The sequence below is a fragment of the Chiloscyllium plagiosum genome, unplaced genomic scaffold, assembly GCF_037043375.1.
Source record: "Chiloscyllium plagiosum isolate Xiang-an unplaced genomic scaffold, Cpla_swu_hap1 HiC_scaffold_18, whole genome shotgun sequence".
Taxonomy (NCBI): domain Eukaryota; kingdom Metazoa; phylum Chordata; class Chondrichthyes; order Orectolobiformes; family Hemiscylliidae; genus Chiloscyllium; species Chiloscyllium plagiosum.
Window position 1 is genome coordinate 76,566,736 of NW_028270156.1, and position 23,045 is coordinate 76,589,780.

The 23,045-nt window shown below is 41.4% G+C and overlaps 1 protein-coding gene and 1 pseudogene across 1 annotated transcript in view; one reads left to right on the plus strand and one right to left on the minus strand.

Annotated features, from left to right (window-relative positions):
- LOC122558123 (mucin-6-like) overlaps positions 1-23,045 on the plus strand; it is a 276,414-nt gene that overhangs the window by 99,567 nt on the left and 153,802 nt on the right. The window contains exons 12-14 of the mRNA XM_087996806.1: positions 3,165-3,259; positions 10,670-10,802; positions 13,480-13,600. Of these exons, the coding sequence (XP_087852932.1) occupies positions 3,165-3,259; positions 10,670-10,802; positions 13,480-13,600 (349 nt within the window). The remainder of the gene's footprint in view (positions 1-3,164; positions 3,260-10,669; positions 10,803-13,479; positions 13,601-23,045) is intronic.
- Positions 20,994-22,711, minus strand: LOC148147012 (uncharacterized; annotated as a pseudogene).

The window sequence follows — 23,045 nt, forward strand, 5'->3', positions numbered from 1 at the left end:
AGAGGGTGCAGCTGAGGTTAACCAGGATGTAGCATGGTATGGAGGTTGCTAGCTGTGAGGAGAAGTTGAGTAGATCAGGATTATTTTCATTGGAAAGAAGGAGGTTGAGGGGGAACCTGACTGTGGCCTACAAAATCATGACAGGTGTAGACAGGGTGGATAGCAAGAAGCTTTTTCTCAGAGTGGGGTATTCAATTACTAGGGGTCATGAGTTCAAAGTGAGAGGGGAAACATTTAGCGGAGATATGCGTGGAAAGTTCTTCACACAGAGGGTAGTGGGTGCCTGGAACATGTTGCCAGCGGAGGTGGTAGGGACAGGGACGATAGTGTCATTTAAGATGTATCTAGACAGATACATGAATGGGCAGGGAGCAAAGGTCCGTTAGAAAATAGGCAGTAGGGTTTAGATAGAGGATCTGGATTGGTGCAGGCTTGGAGGGCTGAAGTGCCTGTTCTATGCTGTAATATTCTTTGTTCTTTACATAGAGTGTGGTACACATATGGAATGAGCTGCCAGAGGCAGTTGTTGAGGCAGGTACATTAGGAACATTTAAAAGGCATTTGGATAAATACATGGATAGGAAAGGTTTAGAAGGATATGGGCCAAGTGCAGGTAAATGGTGTTAGCGTAGATGGATGCTTTGGTTTGGGCCAAAGGGCCTGTCTCTGCTGTCGGATTACATGGGTAGGACTCTAAACCTGTATAAGGTCACCCCTCAACCTCAACATCTCATGAGCTCATCAGAAATAAGAACAAGTGTATGTTTTTTTTGGTACAAGAGCCTGTTTTACTATTCACTATGATTAGGCCGAATGAGATTATGCCATTACACCTTCCCACCTGCCTCTCCCATTACTCTTAACTAAAGATTTGTCTTACTCAGCTGAAATAACTCCACAGAGGCCTGTATCCCATCACCACATGTGCACACTACATGAACGCTGCCTTGCTAGCTTAGAGCCAGTCCCTATAGTGAGGAGAATGCATGACACTCCTATGTTTTAAAATATATTTTATTAGATACTCCTATTTATATTTGTCAGCCATGGCTCCCTAATTGGCCCAGATTAACAGCCCCAATCATGGATCCTTTACTCATTGAGATCCACCTGACCAACCTCATTCCGATCACTACATCAGCCTTGAATATATTCACTGATCCAGTGCACTGGGTCCACTGCAGCTCTATGTGTAAAAGAGAATTTCATAAATTATTTCGAAGAAGAAATGCTGTCTCAATTTCTTCTTAAACGGGAAACCTTAATTTTTAATCTGTGTCTGCTCGTTCTAGATTCCCTATAACATGAAACTTCTTCCCATAATTGAGCCTGCTGTGTCTCCTCAGAATCTTTTTTGTTTCAATAAATACTTCTCATTCTTCTGCTCCAATGAATGCAGGCTCAATCTTACTGAACCTTTCATCATAAGCCCCTCTCTTTATCCCAGCAACTGGTTTAGTGAACATGTTCTGAACAGCGCTCATTGGAAATATATCCTTCCTTAAGTAAATCAAAACTACACGTACTCCAGATGCAGTCTCACCAATGCTCTTCATAGCTGTCGCAAAATGTATCACTCTTACATTCCATTCCCTGTTCAGTAAAGGCCATCAATTCATTTTTCTTTTTAGCTACCTTCTATGCCTGCACAATTACATTTGTGGTTCATGTATAAGGACACCTAGGTCTGTCTGTACTACAGCATTCTGCTGTATAGCTCCATTTTAATAATATTCTATTTGGATGTAGGTTTGCTCGCTGAGCTGGAATGTTCATTTTCAGACATTTTGTCACCATACTAGGTAACATCATCAGTGAACATCTGAATGAAGCACTGGTGGTATAGCCAGCTTTCTATTTATTTGTTTGGATTTCCTTGGGGGCTACAACTCATCAGTGCTTCATCTGAAGGCTCACTGATGATGTCACCTAACTTGGTGACGGAATGGCTGAAAACAAACCTTCCAGCTTTGTGAGCAAACCTACATTCAGAACTTCAACCTGAGCTACAAATCTCAAAATACGCTAATATTTTATTTAATTCACTTTTTACATTTTAGAAAGATCTCTTGGATTTTGGTGTTTACTCACTCATTGGGCCTCAGCTTATGTTGCTGTGCAACTTAGGCTTAAGTTATCCTTAATGAGGTTTTATCAGTAAAATTTAGACCTGTGATTACTGTATATGTACATTGACATAAAATTTCAGAAGAAATAATTTTTTGCAAAACTAGTTAGTGTCGAAGTATCAATTTGACAAGTCATAATACAGCAATAAAACAACAAATGTAAAACAACAAATGTTCTAACTTTATGCTTATTTTCAAGCAAATTGGGATAGCTGGTGGCATAGTTTTAGTACTAATGTGACCGGACTAGTAATTAGAAGATTTGGCTAATACTCTGAGGTCATGAATTCAAATTTCATTATGGCAGCTAGTGGAATTTAAATGCAATATAAATGGAATGCAATTAAATCTGGAATTAAAAGCTTCTGTCATTAATATTGACCAGGAAACTACTGATTGTTACAAAAAGGAAATCTGATTCTCAAATGTCCTTTAGGGAAGCAAACTGCAACATTGCCTGGTCTTGCCTAAATCTCCAGATCTAAATCAATGCAGTTAACTTTCAACTGCCCTCTGAAATGATCAAGTAAGTCACTCAGTTCAGAGCTAATTAGAAAAGGGCAACAAATACTGGCTTTGCCAGTGATAGCCATATATTAGATTCCCAAACATGCTCTTTGACCCAACAAGTCCACACCGACCCTCTGAAGAGTAACCCACCCAGACCCATTCCCCTACCTCTTATTTACCCCTGATTAATGCACGTAACACTATGACCAATTTAGCATGGGCAATTTAACATGGCCAATTCACCTAACTTGCACATCATTGGATTGTGGGAGGAAACCGAAGCACTCGGAGGAAATCCATGCAGTTCATGAAAGAGTAAAAAGTGGAAGCTGACATGCCCATTTTATGGCCAGACATGTTGAAGATCATTGACTTGGATGTAGAGTGCTACTCAGATTTAGCTTCTCTGCCTGTTTACTGATAGTGTGCCTGAAGTGTTCAAGGGATTGGATCCCTGAAAACATTACAGGGCAATTGGCACCAATAACTTCATAGACAATAATGTTACCTCCTTCTGTTTGATAGTGGATTATGCACAGCGCTATTGTTTGAAGCTGATGAATAAAAACAGCATATTTGGAAAGTGCCATGCATTTGTGGATCCGATGGAATATATTGAGGTAAAGATTTTTTTAAAGTTGTCTTATTTCTTGAATAATTTAAATATTTTAAATATTAAATCTTTAAAGACGATGTAGGATTGTATTTGTAGTATTTGAATTAGGTGTCTTGTAAGCAAAGAGCCTGGATCACCATTTGGGGAAGATGCAATAACTTCACACAATGGTTCATGCAATCATTACATTTTAAGGAGAGACCATTTCCGTAAGAGCTTTCCATTGAGTTTCATTTCTTTCATTTCCTGCACTCTTTTACCTTTTCAGTAATTTATTCCTCCCACTTAAGGGTATCTGTTGTTCCAGCAGCAGGAAGTGCAGGAGTCAGGGTAGCCTTGAGGAGGAGTTCATTGAGTGTATCCATGATAGTTTTCTTGAACAGCATGTAATGATACCGACGACGGAGCAACTCTCCTTGGTCTGGTCTTATGTAATGAGACGAGAATAATTAATGAACTCATAGTCAGGGATCCTCTTGGAAGGAGTGATCACAGTGTGGTTGAATTTAAAATACAGCTGGATAATGTGAAGATAAAATCCAGTACCAAGATCCTGTGCTTGAATAAGGGGGACTATGAGAGAATGAGCGAGGACCTGGCTAAAGTAGACTGGAAACAGAGACTTTATGGTGCAACAGTTGACGAGCAGTGGAGGATCTTCAAAGAAATTTTTGAAAGTGCTCAGCAAAAGTATATTCCAGTGAGAAGGAAAGACTGTCAGAGGAAGAGTGATCTGCCATGGGTGTCTAAGGAAATAAGGCAGGCTATCAAAGTGAAAGAGAAGGCATACAAAGTGGCCAAAAACAGCAGGAGTCCAGAAGATTAGGAAAACTTTAAAGGTCAACAGAAAGCCACAAAAAGAGCTATAAAGAAAAGTAAGATAGAGTATCAGAAAAACTAGCACAGAATATAAAGACAGATAGCAAAGGTTTCTATAAATATATAAAACGAGGAAGAATGGCTAAAGTAAATGTTGGTCCTTTAGAGGATGAAAAGGGGCAGGTGGTTAGAGGATATGATGAAATGACTGAGGCATTGAGCAGGTACTTTGCATCGGTCTTCACAGTGGAGGATACGAATAATGTGCCAGTAAGTGAGGAAGAGACGAAGGTGGATGAGGACTTGGAAATAATAATTAATATAGAAGAGTTAGTGTTGGATAAGCTAATGGAGCTAAGGATAGATAAGTCTCCTGGCTCTGATGGAATGCATCTTAGGGTACTAAAAGAGATGGTGGGAAAATAGCAGTTGGACTAGCAGTAATTTTCCAAAATTCGCTGGACTCTGAGGCAGTCCCAGCAAATTGGAAAATAGCAAATGTGACGTCACTGTTTAAAAAGGGAAGTAGACAAAAGATGGGGAGTTATAGACCAGTGAGCTTAGCCTCTGTTGTGGTGAAGATGCTTGATTGTATTATTAAGGAATAAATAGCAGGACACCTTGAAAGAAATTGTCCCATTGTACAGACACAGCATGGGTTCATGAAGGGCAAGTCACGCTTCACAAATCTTTTGGAATTCTATGAAGACATTTCAAGCAAGGTGGACAATGGGGACCCAGTGGATGTGGTGTACCTAGATTTCCAGAAGGCCTTTGACAAGGTGCTGCATATGAGGCTGCTGCATAAGATAAGGATGCATGATGTTAGGGATACAGTATTAGCATGGATAGAGGATTGGTTGGCTGACAGGAGCAAAGAGTGGGGATAAATGAGTGGTATTCTGGCTGTCAATCACACACACACACTAGTGGTGTGCCTCAAGGATCAGTGTTGGGACCATAATTATTTACAGTTTATATAGATGACATGGAGTTGGGTACAATGTGTACAATGTCAAACTTTGCTGATGACACTAAGATGAGTGGCAGAGCAAAGTGTGCAAATGGCTGTGAAACTTTGAAGAGGAATATAGATACATTGCGTGCTTGGGCAAAGGTCGGGCAGATGGAATACTATGTTAGTAAATGTGAATTCTCTCATTTTGGTAGGAGTAACAGCAAAATAGATTATTACTTGAATGGTAAAAAGTTGCAGCGTCTGGGTGTCCTTGTGCATGAATCACAGAAGGTTGGTCTGTAGGTGCAACAAGTAATTAGGAAGGGAAATGGAATTTTGATCTTCATTGCTAAAAGAGTTGAGTTTAAAAGTAGAGTGGTAATGTTACAGCTGTACAGGGTGCTGGTGAAGCCACATCTGGAGAACTGTGTACAGATTTGGTCTCCTTACTTAAGAAATGATGTACTGGCACTGGAGGGGGTGCAGAGGAGGTTCACTAGGTTGATTCCGGAGTTGAGGAGGTTGACTTATGAGGAGGGGCTGAGTAGATTGGGATTTTATTCATTGGAATTCAAAAGAATGAGGGGGGATCTTATAGCATCACACAAAATTATGAAGGGAATTGGTAAAATAGAAATATATAGGATATTTCCACTGGTTGGTGAGACTAGGACAAGAGGGCATGACCTCAAGATCAGAGGAAGCAGGTTTAGAACTGAACTGAGAAAGAACTTCTTCACCCAGAGGGTTGTTAATCTATGGAATTCCTTGCCCAGGGAAATAGTTGACACTATTTCAGTAATCGCTTTTAAAGCTAAGGTAGATTTTTTTTTTAAATAAAGGAATTAAGGGATATGATGAAAACACGAGTAAGTGGAACTGAGTCCACGAATAGATTAGCCATGATCTTATTGAGTGGCGGTGCAGGCTCGAAGGGCCTGTTCTTATGTTCTAAAAGTTGTTGTAATCATGTTTCTAGTCCATTTCTGGAGTTCTACTTCATTATCGCATATCCTAACAATACCCTAATACTTTTTCTTTTGCCATTTCCTTAATAATTTTCCTTCAATAATATTGCCTTCTTCTGTTTAATAGTGAATTATGTAAAGCTCCAAGCTGGCAGCGGCAGCATAGGTAGCATTCGGGCTCCTGAGTCTGTTCACTCCAAATCATCAGGTCATCTGCATTCTTTTTTGTTACTTCCCTCCGTTTTTTTTCAGTTTTCATCTTTACTTTCACCTTCATCTTTTTCTTCTTCTTCTTCTCGGAGTGAGCAAAGGAAGAAGGCTACAATGGGATCTGGAGCAAGATTCATTATGGCAGCAGTCATGGTGGCGGTGAGGCAGTGCTACAGAGTTGGCTGGCTGGTGAGCTCAGAGTAAGATTCTGGCTACAATGTGGTGGCTGGCGAGCCCAGAGTGGAACTCTAGCAGTCGCAGCTTGGTGGTGGCTGATGAACCTGAAGTGAGTCTGTGGCAGCAGCATGGTAGTAGCTGGTGAGCCTGGACCATGACTTTGGTAGTGGTGGCTTGGCAGCAGCTGGTGAGTCCAGAGCAGAAATCTGGCAGTGGCATCAGGGAGACGGCTATCAGTGGTGATGAGGTGGTAGCGTGAAGGGAAAATATGGACTCTCTTTAAATTATATATTTTTTTATTTTTAAGTTATTCAAAATGCACTGGAGCATCACATAAGTTGAAGCTTTTCACTTTTTTATCTTAAATATATATGACTAAATCATTCAGTTCAATTCATTTCAATCTTTAAGTTACACACATTGAGAAGTAGAAATAGTTTTTTTTAAAACAGTGAAGAGGAGGGCAGGGATTAAATCAAAATAGAGTTGGATGGAGAAATAGTGCACTCCACACCCTGCGGTGCCCACCTTTTCCTGAAAATCTCGAGGGTTTTGGTGGATACCACGTGCTCCTTCTCCAGGGACACCCGGGCTCTGACATACCCGCGGAAGAGGGACAGGCAGTCGGCCATAATAACTCCCTCCATGGCCAGTTTGGCCAGGCCCAGGAGCACACCCACGAGGCGGTCCTCTGACCTACCCTCCCCCCACCTCCCTTCACACTGGGTGCCCAAATATCTGGAATGTGGGACTGAGGTGAAACAGAGGAGAAGGTTTTTAAGGAAATCAGAAAGGGAGTGCCAGTGCCCACACCAATATATACATGGTCCACAGACTCTACAGCACCACAGAACAAGCAGTTCGGCTGGGAATTTGTGAACCACCGCAATCTGCGGTTCCAGGGGACCGTTGCATGCAGCACCCTCCACCCCAGATCCCCGAGAGAAAAGTGGAGGACACCTGCGTAGAGAGCCCTCCATTGGGGGTCTCCACCACCCAGTGGCAAATGGGCACACCAAGGTGTGTCTGGGCAGTGGATGAGGGAGAAGAGGTAGATGGTGTGCAGTAGCAGTCTATACAGGCCCCACCGTGATACATCCCTAAAAGGGACAAAACTAAAATTCCGGAGGCGACTCAGGTTGTGGGCACAGGTTCCCGGATTAGTACAGGACTTTGGGGCCAATATGAAATTCCGTCCAGGCAGGGGTAAACGCAGATGGGATTCCACTGCACACCTGAGTATCCTCCAACTGGTGCACTACGTCTGGTCCAAGGACTGCCATTTTAAGGTGTTGAATGGCAGTGGCCATGAACTGGATGTCTACCGCTGCCCTCACGCTATATCCTGCAGCAGCGTCCAGCCCAGACCCCTACCACCCAGCACATCCCCGACCCTGGTCACCCTCGTCGCCACGGCCCCCCTCTCCGACAGCCACTCGAACCCGAGTACAGAGGTGCGGATTCCAGAGCAACGGCTCCCTAATGACAGCCACTACTCCTGCCGGAGGGTAGGTGCGACGCGATTCGACCATGTTCCAGACAGTGATTAGTTCCTGGTAAAAGACAGGCAGTGTCCTAAGGATGACCTTCAAACCATCACAATTGATGAACAGGAGCTGCATGTCGTAGTTGAGGTTACACACCTGGCAGAAAAAATACATCACCAGCTCGCACCACCTAGGAGGAAGCTCAACATAATGGTATTGCTGCAAGGTCTGAAGGTGGAAAGTCGCCAATAGAAATAGGTTTCATTGATCCTTGCTAATAAAGATCTGTTTTTAATTTAAATCCCTCTAATGTATTTTATCTGAATCTGCATAAAACAAAAGTGGCGCGAACAAGAATAGACCAAAAACGTGTTAAACCTGCACTGCCATTTAATATAATTACAGTTAACCTTGGACAGAACTCCATTTTTCTGTCAGCTCTCAATATCGCTTTGTTCCCTGTGAGACCAAAAATCTGTCTCCTAGTTTTAAATATATAGATATTTAGAACATAGAACACTACAGCACAGAACAGGCCCTTCGGCCCACGATGTTGTGCCGAACATTTGTCCTAGTTTAAGCACCCATCCATGTACCTATCCAATTGCCGCTTAAAGGTCACCAAAGATTCTGACTCTACCACTCCCACAGGCAGCGCATTCCATGCCCCCACCACTCTCTGGGTAAAGAACCCACCCCTGACATCTCCCCTATACCTTCCACCCTTCACCTGAAATTTATGTCCCCTTGTAACACTCTGTTGCACCCGGGGAAAAAGTCTCTGACTGTCTACTCTATCTATTCCTCTGATCATCTTATAAACCTCTATCAAGTCACCCCTCATCCTTCGCCGTTCCAACGAGAAAAGGTCTAGCACTCTCAACCTATCCTCGTACGACCTATTCTCCATTCCAAGCAACATCCTGGTAAATCTCCTCTGCACCCTCTCCAAAGCTTCCACATCTTTCCTAAAGTGAGGCGACCAGAACTGCACACAGTACTCCAAATGTGGCCTAACCAAAGTCCTGTACAGTTGCAACATCACTTCACAACTCTTGAATTCAATCCCTCTGCTAATGAACGCTAATACACCATAGGCCTTCTTACAAGCTCTATCCACCTGAGTGGCAACTTTCAAAGATCTATGAACATAGACCCCAAGATCCCTCTGTTCCTCCACCTCACTAAGAACCCTACCGTTAACCCTGCATTCTGCATTCTTATTTGTCTTTCCAAAATGGACAACCTCACACTTGGCAGGGTTGAACTCCATCTGCCACTCCTCAGCCCAGCTCTGCATCACATCTAAGTCTCTTTGCAGCCGACAACAGCCCTCCTCACTATCCACAACTCCACCAATCTTCGTATCATCTGCTATCATCTGCAAATTTACTGACCCAACCTTCGACTCTCTCATCCAAGTCATTAATAAAAATTGCAAACAGCAGAGGACCCAGAACTGATCCCTGCGGAACTCCACTTGTAACTGGGCTCCAGGCTGAATATTTGCCATCTACCACCACTCTCGACCGGTTAGCCAGTTTTCTATCCAGATATTTATACAACCTTTTGTGCCATGTCAAGCCCCTTTAGAATTTTGACTTCTTGAATGATATCATCATGGCATACACAAAGTATACTCAGCCTCTCCTCACTACACAACCCACATATTCCAAACGCCAATATTAAATACCTATACTTTGTTGCCTTCAATGAAAGTGTATCTTTTGTTAGATATGAAAAGCAAAACTACATCATTATTCCAGGAGTTGTTTCACCAACATCCAGTACAATGGTAGTAAGACTTATTTATGCCTCTACAAAAACAAAAGTAGCTGGGAAAACTCAGCAGGTCTGGCAACATTTGCAGAGAGAAAGCAGTTAACATTTCGGGTCCCGTGACCTTTCTTCAGATTGAGTCTTCAGTTTTTTTGGGGTTTTTTTTGCTTTATTTTTGGACTTCAGTAAGTAATCTTACTGAACAAGCCATTTGGCGTCTTAATATTTTCTTTTACGAGCAGTTATAGATTGTGCCAATTAAAATGTAGCCAGCTTCATGTTTCTCAGATTGTCTTCAATGTGGTAATTTTTAGAAATGTTCCATGTTTATAAAATTGGTCCATTGAGAAGACTTTTGAGACCTTCAAGTTGATTGTTGAGAATCATTTGACTAGCAAAATGCCCCTAATTGTGGAAATTATGGGAAGTTTGGCCCAGGATCCTGTAGTAAGCATACTTTGCCCAACATTTTCCACTGGTTTCAATGGAGGCTTGTTTGGGTAGAACGTCAGTATATATCAATGTTAAGATCAGCTGCATCAGACCTGTTCTGCACAAGGAAAAACCGTCATCAAGGACTTTTTCATCTCTATCATTAACTACATCAAGAGACAGGTGACATCTTGCTTCAGACCTGAAGGACCAGTTCTCCTTGCCTGGGCGCTGGCCTCTATAATTGAAGATGCAAGCTGTCAAATGAAAAATCAAAGGGATCAATACCACAAGCTTGTATTTGTGGATCTAGAGAGTGGATTTCTGTGATGCACTTTTAGCTGATCATCACTTTACTTTTCTGACCTCTCCCCAACCTTAATTTATTTTCGTGAGGTCAGCAGCAGAGTTTACTGATACTTCTTTCCATAACTTAATCCAGAGTTCTCATCCCATGTAGTTGCAGCTCTTGTATTTGTTGTCATTTTACTGTTTCATGAATAGTCAAATCTATACAGGAATGTTGAAGAATCAGATTTTTCTGGAAGTACCAATGATACTTATGACTTGTTTTTTATTTTCAGCGATGTCAGTATGAAGTATGCAACTATGAAAATATTCAAGGTTATATGTGCTCTGCCCTTCATTCATATGTTCTCGCTTGTAAAGCCCGAGGTATACAGTTAAAAGGCTGGATGAACTACATGAAAGTCTGCAGTACGTATAAATTTGAGAATAATATCTTATCTTTCCAGAACTGATTCAGAGATTTGAGTGTTCATATTGTTAGAGGTTAAAGTGAGAATTGGATTAATTATATTACATGGTGATATATACACAGGTATCTGAGGGATAGACACAGAGGCCACAAATCCTGGAATGGTAGGGTGTAATGATGACTTGTGACTGCTGGAAATATCAAGGATTTAAACTGGCATCTGGACAGCATCAGGTTTATGCCCCAAAAGTATGCTATTGCAGATTTGAAGCATGTGTGTTCTTGGGCTACATTGGCATTCCATTCCATTATATCCTTGTCAGGTGCAACAAAAGCCGTGTCTGCTAAAATCACGCATCGAGAAAATCGTCCAATGAAATGAAGTTTCTTTAGTGGACTTGAAATTTAAAAAGGCATTTCTGTCACCAACTAAAACAGAACCTTTGCTTTATTCATTACAAACATGTTATGAGCCTAAAGGACCTGGAGTATCACACTTAAACAAGAATTCTCATGATTTACTTTGAGACTATAATGTCATTTAATAACAGTTACCAAGTACAGTCATCACATTGGAGAAACCTGCAATAAATTTACAAACAGCAAGATCCCACAGCAGAAAATCCAATGGATTGCCATATATAATGTCTGTCTGAGCTCTTGGCTCACATTCTAATAATGAAAGTCAATTTTTATTTCTTTGCATGAGGAATATCCCAGGACTCAGGCACTATATCATGAGCAACATTGGCAAAAATAGCTGGACCAGGTGCATGTGTCATAGAGTCATAGAGATGTACAGCATGGAAACAGACCCTTTGGTACAACCTGTCCATGCCGACCAGATATCCCAACCCAATCTAGTCCCACCTGCCAGCACCCAGCCCATATCCCTCCAAACCCTTCTTATTCATATACCCATCCAAATGCCTCTTAAATGTTGCAATTGTACCAGCCTCCACCATTTCCTCTGGCAACTCATTCTATGCCCGTACCACCCTCTGCGTGAAAATGTTGCCCCTTAGTTCTCTTTTATATCTTTCCCCTCTCACCCTAAACCAATGCCCTCTAGTTCTGGACTCCCCGACCCCAGGGAAAAGACTTTGTCTATTTATCCTATCCATGCCCCTCATAATTTTGTAAACCTCTATAAGGTCACCCTTCAGCCTCCGACGCTCCAGGGAAAACAGCCCCAGCCTGTTCAGTCACTCCCTGTAGCTCAGATCCTCCAATCCTGGCAACATCCTTGTAAATCTTTTCTGAACCCTTTCAAGTTTCACAACATCTTTCCGATAGGAAGGAGACCAGAATTGCATGCAATATTCCAACAGTGGCCTCACCAATGTCCTGTACAGCTGCAACATGACCTCCCAACTCCTGTCCTCAATACTCTGACCAATAAAGGAAAGCATACCAAACGCCTTCTTCACTATCCTATCTACCTGCAACTCCACTTTCAAGGAGTTATGAACCTGCACTCCATGTGCCATTGTTGGCTCTGTTAACAGCTACCATGGACATCCCCCCTTGGCCCATTCACCTCTCAAAACAGAAAATAAATTCCATTGACCTGTTGCTCTGTTCACTAGACTGTACAGATGACCTGCTGGAGAAAGAACCCACTGCTAATGATCGTTCATGGACTTGGGTGAGAAAAAGTGGAAGCACCAGTGTATTCAACCAGACTTTGCTTTATGGAGCTAGGGAGAAAAATATTTAGCTGACTTCAAGGACTCATTTTGCAATTAAATATTGGTGTACAAAGAACTCATAGGGATATAGTGTCTCTTCCAAACACCCAACAGTGTGACAAAACACCCAACAAGCTTACAGCCCCCAAAGCGCATTACACTTGTAATGCCGTCAGACTGTCTTAAGTTATTGTCCTGGAGAATTAGCATAGCTCCTATTACATCTGTAAGCCAATTGCCTGTAGAGCAAAAGCAACAACACAAATTCCATAGAGCAATTACTATACTCCTCAGTGCTGTTAAGTGCCTAAAGAGCATTCCTGTGCAGGTTTATCATAGTGTTTAGACAGCATGGAGGTGAAAGATGAAGTAGGGAGAAGAAGAAATTGAAATACAGGTCCGACCTAATGCCTCAACCTCACCTTCCAATCCCAAGCCTCACATATTCCCTTTAGATGAACCGGTGTGATATCTACAGTCAGGACGCAGGCTTAATATAGTGCAGGCTTAATATTGGGCGGCACGGTGGCACAGTGGTTAGCACTGCTGCCTCACAGCGCCGGAGACCCGGGTTCAATTCCCGCCTCAGGCGACTGACTGTGTGGAGTTTGCACGTTCTCCCCGTGTCTGCGTGGGTTTCCTCCGGGTGCTCCGGTTTCCTCCCACAGTCCAAAAAGATGTGCAGGGTCAGGTGAATTGGCCATGCTAAATTGCACGTAGTGTTAGGTAAGGGGTAAATGTAGGGGTATGGGTGGGTTTCGCTTCGGCGGGTCGGTGTGGACTTGTTGGGCCGAAGGGCCTGTTTCTACACTGTAATGTAATCTAATCTAATCTAATCTAATCTAAACCTCCTTTTCTCTTTGCAATAACTTCATATTTATTGGGGAGAATAAGTTGTATTGATTAGGAAAGTGCATAAATATATTTTTTTAAAATTATATATGTATATGACCCAACTATTAACAATTGGTTTCATTTACCACAGGAACCGATTATTCAAAAATCTTCATTGGTGATTTGTGTGTAAAACAGCAACAGTGTCCATGTATTTTGAATGGGAAAATTCATCCATCAGGAGAGAAAGTGGATGCTCTGTGCAAATCATGGTAAAATAAATTTGATGTTTTCAAACAGGAGCTGGGAATGTTGAGGAGGAGTGTGGACTTGAACTGTGTGAGGGAGTGTTAGGCAGGGATGTGAGCTTGAACTGTGAAGGAGTGTTAGGGAGGAGTGCGAGCTTGAACTGTGAGGGAGTGTTAGGCAGGAGTGCTTGCTTGAATTGTGGGGTATTGGGAGATAGGTTCATCATGAATTGCAACAGAGTGTCAGGTTGAGTTAAGACAGAACCCCCTTTCCCACTCCCATTTCATGATTGTTTTGCCAATTTGTGGCTTAAATATTTGGAAACGAAGAGAATGTGAGTATGTTTACAATTGAAGAGTTGAAGTATCTTGGCTGTTACTGAGTTGTCAAAGTTTTGGAAACTTTCAATTGACTTTTATCAGCTTTCTAATTTTGCACGGAGGTGGGAAAGATACAAGCGATCAAATTGGAGCAAAACTACCCCTAGTTATCATGGAAACTGCAGAGTTTAAAAGCCCAATAATAAGCATGCCATCCTGCAACCTACACCTTTATAAGAAAGTGAACTTTTATTTCTTTTTTGTTGCAGGACAGAGAAATAATTTAACTTAATACAATTATTTATACTCAACTGGACTTCCAGTGTATGACATACTGCACCTTGCGGAAACCAAAGTGATAAATTTATTAAATTTCACTACTGGCTTGAGGCATTGTCACTGAGTCAAGTACACAGCAATGTGAGTTTCTGATCAACAGCAACAATATAGGTTTAAAATAGGGACAGTTGTTATGTTCTTCCATCAGCAAGACTTTGCAACGAAGAATGCCTTTTGTAAATGTGATGAGTAATTTTATGACATCATATTTTCTATAGTCACAGTGGACAGAATCTTATAAGGGTCTAAATGACATGGTCACCGTAAATTATGGCAGAATTGCAAGAGAAATCTGGCAAGACCCATATTGACATCAGGAGCAACAAGCAATTATTGAGCAATACGGTCGTTTCTTTGCTAGGCAGCAGCATGTTGCCAATTAAGGGAAATTATAGGTTGTTAAATAGCTTATTAACACCACAATTTGCCTCATTGATATTCAGCTACTTATCTTATCAAACATGCCGAATGTGCTAGATTTTGAAAATTCTTGAGATGCATGTCACAGTCAGAACCTGACAACGACAGTTCATTGCTTTCTCCAAATGACCTCTATATTGAACACTGGGCATCAAAGATGTCAGGACAGTCTCCATGGGCACTGGATACATACAACTCAAATCCACGGATATGGGCATTCAACATGTGCCAGCCTCATAGCACATTTCTAATCCACGTACAAGACTCTTCTGCACATCAGTGTTATACATCAGGCTGCACTGGCAACATTCATAGTAATTCTGCAGCAAGGAGGTCCTCTGACTCTGCACTCTGAGACTCCCACCCAGCTCATAGACTGGACAAGGCTACATCACAGGCACTTCACCAACTATCGTAGCACTCAATCAATCTGAGCCTATCTGAATGCTCATAACATCCTTGCTTTGCATTGTCTTACCTTGCTTTTTGAGCTTTGCCCCCTTACCAAAGAGTTAGCAGACTAATATAAGTTTGGTTTTGCCTTGACCTTTAGCACAGACACAAAGGCAGGAAGCTTGTCATTGCCTCAGTCAAGTCAAAACAGATAGCCGCCTTCTTTGATAGCATTCCAGGGACTTGGAAATGGTCAGTTAACTGCTTGGAGCAGTTAGCATCAGGATGTTCTGCATCTAAGGGACAAGAAACTGAATGTCAGGCAGCCACCCTCCATTTTGACTTTTTTTTTCCCCTATTGTGGACTGGAGTGAGAGAGAGAGGCTGGTACTTTGGGAGATTAAAGTAATTGGCTGTGTTGGGAAGTGTCTGAGAAGTGAACAGGCAGTGCAGAGGACATGCAGGATTAGTGGTGTCAGTGGTTGGGATGTGTGAGAGTGAGTAGGGAAAATGTTGTAGGCAACAGTGAGAGTAGTAAGGCGTGAGCCTTAGTGGAAGGTGGGAGACTGCACTGACCTTGATGGCAACTTTGGAGCAAACTGGCATTGTCTGATGTCATGGCCTCCTCTGCTAGTCGGAGGGAAGAGGACATCCCATGTCTGCAGACCCCATCCAGCAGGATCACCTCTAAGTCCTTGCCTGCAAAGTGGAGCATTGATTTTCCCTTATCTGCTAATTCTGCTAAAAATGTTGATAATCACTTCAGGCAGCTGTGAGCTGACAGGGATTGTCCAGGTACACAAAGTGCTTTTGAAGCAAGTAGAATGCCAGTCTTTCAGGAGATATCAACTGAGTTGCATATTGTTCTACCAGTGTGTGGTAATGTGGGGATAGAATCAGATGAGAGAGCCATATTGGAGATAGGTAGTGAATAAAGCAAACTTGATAAGATGCAACAAAAATCTCACTGGGCCTCAAGATGAAAATCTCTACTAAAACTCAAAACAATTTCCACTTATCCAAAAAAATTAAGATTCAGCCCAACATATCAAACATTTCTGTTTTTCAGATTTCTAGCCTCCACTTTACTTTCATTAAATATCAGTACAAACAATACGTTCCATTTTATTCATTTATGTGACATAATAGGCCGCACAATGGCACAGTGGTTAGCACTGCTGCCTCACAGTACTAGGGAATCAAGTTGATTCCAGTCTGGGGTGACTGTGTGGAGTTTGAATGTTCCTCCTGGGTCTGCATGGTTTCCTCTGGGTACTCATTTCCTCCCACAGTCCAAAGATGTTAGGTGGATTGGCCATGCTACGTCCCCTGTAGTATTCAGGAATGTGCAAGATGGATTAGTTATGGGGTAAAAACAACATGTGAGGTTATGGAGATTGGGTGGGATGCTGTCCAGAGGGATGGTGTAGACTCAATGGACCAAATGGCCTCTATCGATACTGTGATTCTATAAGCATTGCTGTTTAGACAAATATTCATTGCTTGCCAATCCCTAATTGCCACTTTCTGCTCTTGTAGTCACAGCATTTATTTGGCGAATGTACTCTATTTATATGGCTAATGTTAACTGCATTCAAGAGACATTTTATGTCAACACATGGAAGGTAGAAGGTCTAACAAGTAGTGGTAGTTGTGATGGCAATGGAAAAGCATTTTAATGGTAGGGACCACAACAGAGTGCAAATTAAGTTTGTTTAGGAAAAGGAAAAAGATGGTCAGCAAAAAAAAGATCGTGGATTTGTAGAAGGCAGATTTTATTCAAATCTCACCAAAGTATACAGGGAACAGGTACTTTTGGGAAAATCAACAGCAGAACAGTGTGGGGAAGGGGCATTCGAAAAGGAAATGGGGAGAATATAGATCTAAGATGTTTCCTTTGTGTTGAAATGTAGGAACAGCAAACCCAGAGCATCCCCAATATCTCAGAATTTTCAGGACTGCATAAAAAGGAAAAGAGAGGCTTTTAGTATTATTACATTAATCAGTGTCTGAGCTAAGTGTAAAAAGTGCAGGGGGATCTTCAGAAACTAATTAGGAGAGCAAAGAAAGGGCGTGAAAAAAGCACTGACTGGTAAAATTAGGGAATATTCCAAGATATTCAATAAGTATATTAAGGGGAAGAGGATAACCAAGGAAAGAGTCAGGTCCATTAGGGACTATGGGGGAAATCTGGGCTTAGAGCCAGAGGACTTTGGTAGGGTATCAAACAAATATTTCACAATTGTCTACGTTCAAAAGGTGGAGGATTTAGGTACAGAATTTGAGAAGAGGAGATATGAGGAGGAAGTGAGGAGGTATTGGAGGGTTTGTCAGACTTAAACATGGATATATCTCCATGTCAGGATGATTTTTATCCCAGGCTGCTGTGGGAAGCTAGGAAGGAACTTAAAGGGGCTCTGGCTCAAATTTTTAATTCATCTCTGGCCACAGGGGAGATGCCAGAGGATTGAAAACAATTAAGCTGGTTCCACTTTTCAAGAAAAGAGGTAGGGATAAACCAGAGAATTACAGACCATTGAGTCTCTCATTAGTGGTAGAGAAACTATTGGAGAAAATTTAGTTGGAGAGGATTAATCTCTTGGTAAGATAAGGTTTGATCAGGAATAGTCAGCATGGCTTTGTCAAAGGGAGGTCATACCTAACTGAAATAACTGCACAGAGGCCAGTATCCTACACCAAGCCACCCTTTATTTATTTCTGCACAGGACATTGGCTGTGGCTGGCTGACCAGCCAGCCTGGATGCAGTGCCTGAACTGAAGAGTTTTTAAGTCCCCGTTGATCGACCAAGATTAAGAACCCAAATCAAGGACCTCGTAGTCAACAAGGTCCAGCTGGTTCCAGTCACTACACTAACAGATTTGATGCTATTTGAGGATGTGATCAGGTCTGTAGATAAGAGTAATGCAGTTGATATAGTTATTGTTGTGACACAGGCTAAACCTCCCTTGCTAATTTAAACCTGCAATACAGAAATGATATCTGTGAAAATTCAAGAGGCAAAGAACTATCCCAAAAGTCACCATTTAAAGTAAAAAGTAACAACTTTATTTTTTAAAAGTCTAACAGAGAATAAGTAATTACCAACTATTTAAAACTCATTTATCTAAACATATCTTTTACCTCACCCTCTACAATATTGGTCTGATAACCCCCCGATTAAGAATTACAGAAAAATTCAAATTTCAAAACCATCCAGCTGTCGAATCTTCTCTTTGTATCTTCCTCTGTCTTTTTCTTCTTAGGGATTTCTGTTTCACAGGTCATTGATAGATAAAAGTACTTTTAAGAGAGCTATTCTTTGGGCAATCTTCTTACGTTGGTGGCTTGGCAGTTCTCCTCCAGCTGTTCAATTTACCCCGGTTTTATACCCCAAAGCATCGGATCATTTCATTGGTTTTAATATTGTCAAAATACTAAATTCAAACTTGATTGGAGTTTAGTATCTTGGTGTATAATTTAAATTGATTGGCTGAATTTGATTTTTTTTTTATCTCATAGCAACCCAGGTACTGCTAGCTGCTGGACCAAAATTTACATTGTAAATTTTCCAGCACTCTGTATGTTTGCTAAGTCCTTCAACTCTCTTGAAGGTACAGTACCTCTTACACCTTCATAACATTGCAGTGATTGCAGCATATCCTTTGACAAGGTGACACATTGGATATTGTTAAAGAAGGTAAGAGTACATGGAATCCTGCGTAACTTGGCAAGATCTTCCAAGATTCTTTAGACTCTAAAACAGTTCCAATGATCAAAAGGTAACCCCACTATTTGGAAAGGGGTGTTGACTGTGCTTTTGACACTTGAGACAGTTTCTATGTAAGTTTGTTTTACTCAGTTCAATACTAGACAAACAAAAGGAACAGAGTTGACTTACAATTCAATGTAATTGTATTCACAAAATACACTAAAGACTTAAAAGGGGCTGTCTGAATATTATCTAAAATCCTGCTCTTTCGTGATAAAACTCCCAATTCTTACATTAATTACTAATCACAACGTTAAATCTCTGTCACAATCCTTATCTAAACTACAACTGCTTACCAGACTAAGACCAGTACTATCTATGCAGCCAAACATTGCCAGGCTGTAATGAACACGGCGGAGATTGACCTTGTACATGATTAGCTTCTCTTTCTCTCCACCTGGTCAGAGCTCTTTGATGCAAAAATGGCTGCCAAGTATCCCCTCTTATCTGTGCCTGCTGTATTCTTACAGAATGTTCTTTGGCCTTATACCAAATGATCTCCCAGGTCAAGGCCATGGTATTTAATGGGGTAGTTACCCTCAGTATCCATCTTCTGACACTCCATTTCTGTACATGGTCATGGCGAGAACATGGGATGCCAGCAAGTCTGCTCACCATACTCCAATACAGAAACCAGCGTCATTTTTCATGGCAAATCCAGGATTGTCCTTGTATGCCTTTGTTTTGTGTGGATGTTTTGCGCTTGACCTTTCGTGAAAGTCCCATTAGGTCTGGCTGATCAAAGGTTGCCCATTCAAACGACAGCTGGAACTGACAACCAGAGCTACAAATCTTCTCACAAACGTTGCCCATTCTACTTTGGGCCTAGCCATTCTGGCCACATTCGCTCCTCTTGATCTAAAACAGCATTAGTGAAATAGGATCACACACCTCTTAAACAAAAACAGAAAACTCTGGAAAAACTCAACAGGTCTGGCAACATCTATGGAGAGAAAGCAAAGTTAACATTTCAGGTCCAGTGACCCTTCTTCATTACAGGTGCTGCTAGAACCGCTGAGTTTTCCAGCAATTTCTGCTTTTGATTCTCATTTCCAGCATCTGCAGTTCTTTAGCTTTTTTTGTTTAATGTCACATAACTTAGACCTTGCTTTCCCACCAGCTGGTAGCTGGGTCCCAAGCTGATAGCCTCAACTCTCTAAGATGACAAAATATGCAACATTTGAAAATACAGAAGTAAGTACTAACAAACAAAGAAGGACAATGCAGTGTTGGTGAATAATACATTGTCAGTAGAAAATCAGAAAGTGCAGATTGGCATATTTTAAGTACAAGGTAAAAACAATGACTGCAGATGCTGGAAACCAGATTTTGGAATAGAGTGGCGCTGGAAAAGCACAGCAGTTCAGGCAGCATCCAAGGAGCAGGACCCCTATTTGTCTATGAGCAATCTTCTCTGTCCTCATCAGCTCAACATAGTTTTGACATTCAGTTGGTGGGAGAGTACCTTTTTCCACCAGCTGGGCTTCACTGTGCATACAGTTATGCAAACCAGAGTAAACAGGATGGAAAGGACAGACAATTGTGATAAGATCTTAATGCACCGATGAACCTGTATGTTTGTACCCCAGTCCCAAAAATATCCCACCAAGTGGTGGCCTTAATCTCCTCGATTTCTTGTTTAATTTCTCTAGCTGCTGCACTACTTACTCGTGGGCATTGGCCACTTGAGTCCAAATCTGTTGTTATTGCTTCGGCAAGAGATTTATCCTAGTGTCATATCTTGCAAAATACTCCACCAAGGTCTGCGGGCATTCCTAACTCGCATTGACTGGGGTCCTTTCCCTCTGGTATATGTCTGTCAATTCAATTAGGCCAATCCTGACCAGTATTTACGGTCAAATACAAAAGGTGGTGTTGGTGCAAGTTCATGTAACACCATGTATTGTACTCCTGGAGTGAGGTAGCAATGCAGCACTCCCCCTCCCCTTAGTGTATGACCCCCGTAACGTCATTGATGAGGCTGCAGGTTCTATAGTACAATTTAAATCTGTACTTGTCTGAAAATCAGACAAGGTATGTTCATTTGGATAAACTGGTTATGGACATATTGTCTGTCTGCTGCCATTTGTTCAGTTTGGTGCCTACAAGTCTGTCTTCCTTCTGGATATCATAATCCAACCACGTCCCTTCTCAGATGATGCCTATGTTCTCTATTATTTTGTCATAATCCTTTCTGGACCTCTGACAGGAGGCAAAGTCTGTTTTGGTAAACTGTTGTGACTGTATTCATAATGAAGTGGTGAAGGCAGATGCAATTCTCTTTCTGCAGAATCACTGGGAGAAGACAGGTTGATAAGTCCATTCCAGCACTCTTGGGTTTGAAGGACCATATTGGATTTTTTTGTGTTTTCTTGACTGCTCCTGACAACATCAGAGCAAAACGTGATAGTGAGGTAGAGGTGTACTTCTTTGTTGCAACAACAGGAATTCTGGCAGTTTTTATGTGACCTAATTTTACACAAATAGATGGTTTGTTGGTACTTTGAGAGGTTTTGAAAGCCGAAATATAGATGTCTCACCAGATTTGGACAGTTCTTCTGGGGCATTTTCTTCAGAAAGAGCAGCAAATTCTGGAGATATTATAACAGGTCATCTGCATTTCTCAGACTAACTTTCTGAACTGACATCCATTTTCCTCCTTTGATGATACTGTTTTGTTCTCTTTATAAATGGATTGAGAATGTAAACTAGAACTCTAGCAAGTGCAGTGATAACATGTTGTCCTGAGCTCCTTTTATGCATATGAAGGAAGACTGATCCAGGCTTCATTTTCCTTTCTGAAATACGCTAGGTTCTTCTGCTTGCTAGCAACTTGGATTGGGCATTGTCACTGTCAGCTAGCAATTTCAAATGTGTTATGTCTTGGTGATGGGATAGGAATGGATCGTCCTTTAGCACTTTTATCAAAATGTGTCCCTTAGTGAAAAGTAGTTAACTGTTTTGTCATGCTGGTCAGAGGTTCTTCTGATGTATCAGTCTGCTCTGCTGACTCTTTTGAAGTGTCAGAAACTGGGACAACATTATAAGAGGCTGATTGCTGACCCAGTATTTCAATTTCTGGTAAGATTCCAAACATGACAAATGCTTCACTTTCTAAAGACTTTTAGGGAGAATTTTATAGGTTGCTATTCCAAACTTTGGTAAAAAGTCTCTTGTAGTTTCATTTGAAGGCTTAAGCTGAGATTCAGACTTATATAGCATTGGAATCTTTGTCGGACTTTCTGGACTCTTGGTGACATCTTTGGTTGACAATGATGGATTGGAATCAGTGAATGCTGAGGGTCTTGTAGCTGGTTAGTTGACAACAGGCATCTTATCTTGCCTACCAGCAAGTGTGCATTCGGTCACATAAGCAGTTGCTAACACATTCTGTTGCTCAGAAGGTGCAGGCACAGTGAAATTATTGGCCTGTGGACATTGTGCAAACATACTTTTCAAAGTCATATAGGATGATAAGATAATGGTACTCTCTGTTGTCTTAGTATATTGAGCATTCTGGAAATTCAATGTTTAATCAGACTGTTCAGAGCTATTTGTTTCAGTTTTCAGCTCATTGATTGCCATTGTGTCCGAATGTTTTTGATGATTTTTGTCAGTTACGTGAGATGACTGAGTAATGGCAGACCTTTTTTGCTACAAGACTGCTGCCTGCATCTTTAGAAATGCTTGTTTCATCTGAGGTCTGATTCAGTTTTCCTGCTATTCTTTAATTGGGTTGTAACATGGTGCTGAAGCTTGACATTCCATAAGAACCTGTCTGATGCATATCATTGTATATATTGTCTGGTGGTTCTTCGACATTTGTGTTTGTCTTTAAAACATGATTGTACATATTTGCCACTAAATGTTTATTAATTTCTTTCATAGACATCTTCAGCTGTATTTATTTTGCCCTCAGATTTGGTATCAGTTTCTTTATCTGTCTCAGTAAAGGAATTTTACTCATCTGAGTTGCCAGATTCCATTGTCTGTACATTTTGAGAAATGGATGTACCATCTATCGGTAGCTCCTCTTCTCCTTTTTGAACAATAGCTCTTTTTGTATTATTGTTGTCCTGGAGCATTTGTTTTTTTTTCAACAATGTCTTCATGACTACATTCAAATTCAATACCAGCTGAACCTTAATCATCAGCTGATATAGATGATATTTTAGTAGCAGAAGTGTTACCTGCAGCATTAGCACTTCGGCATATATCCACTGATC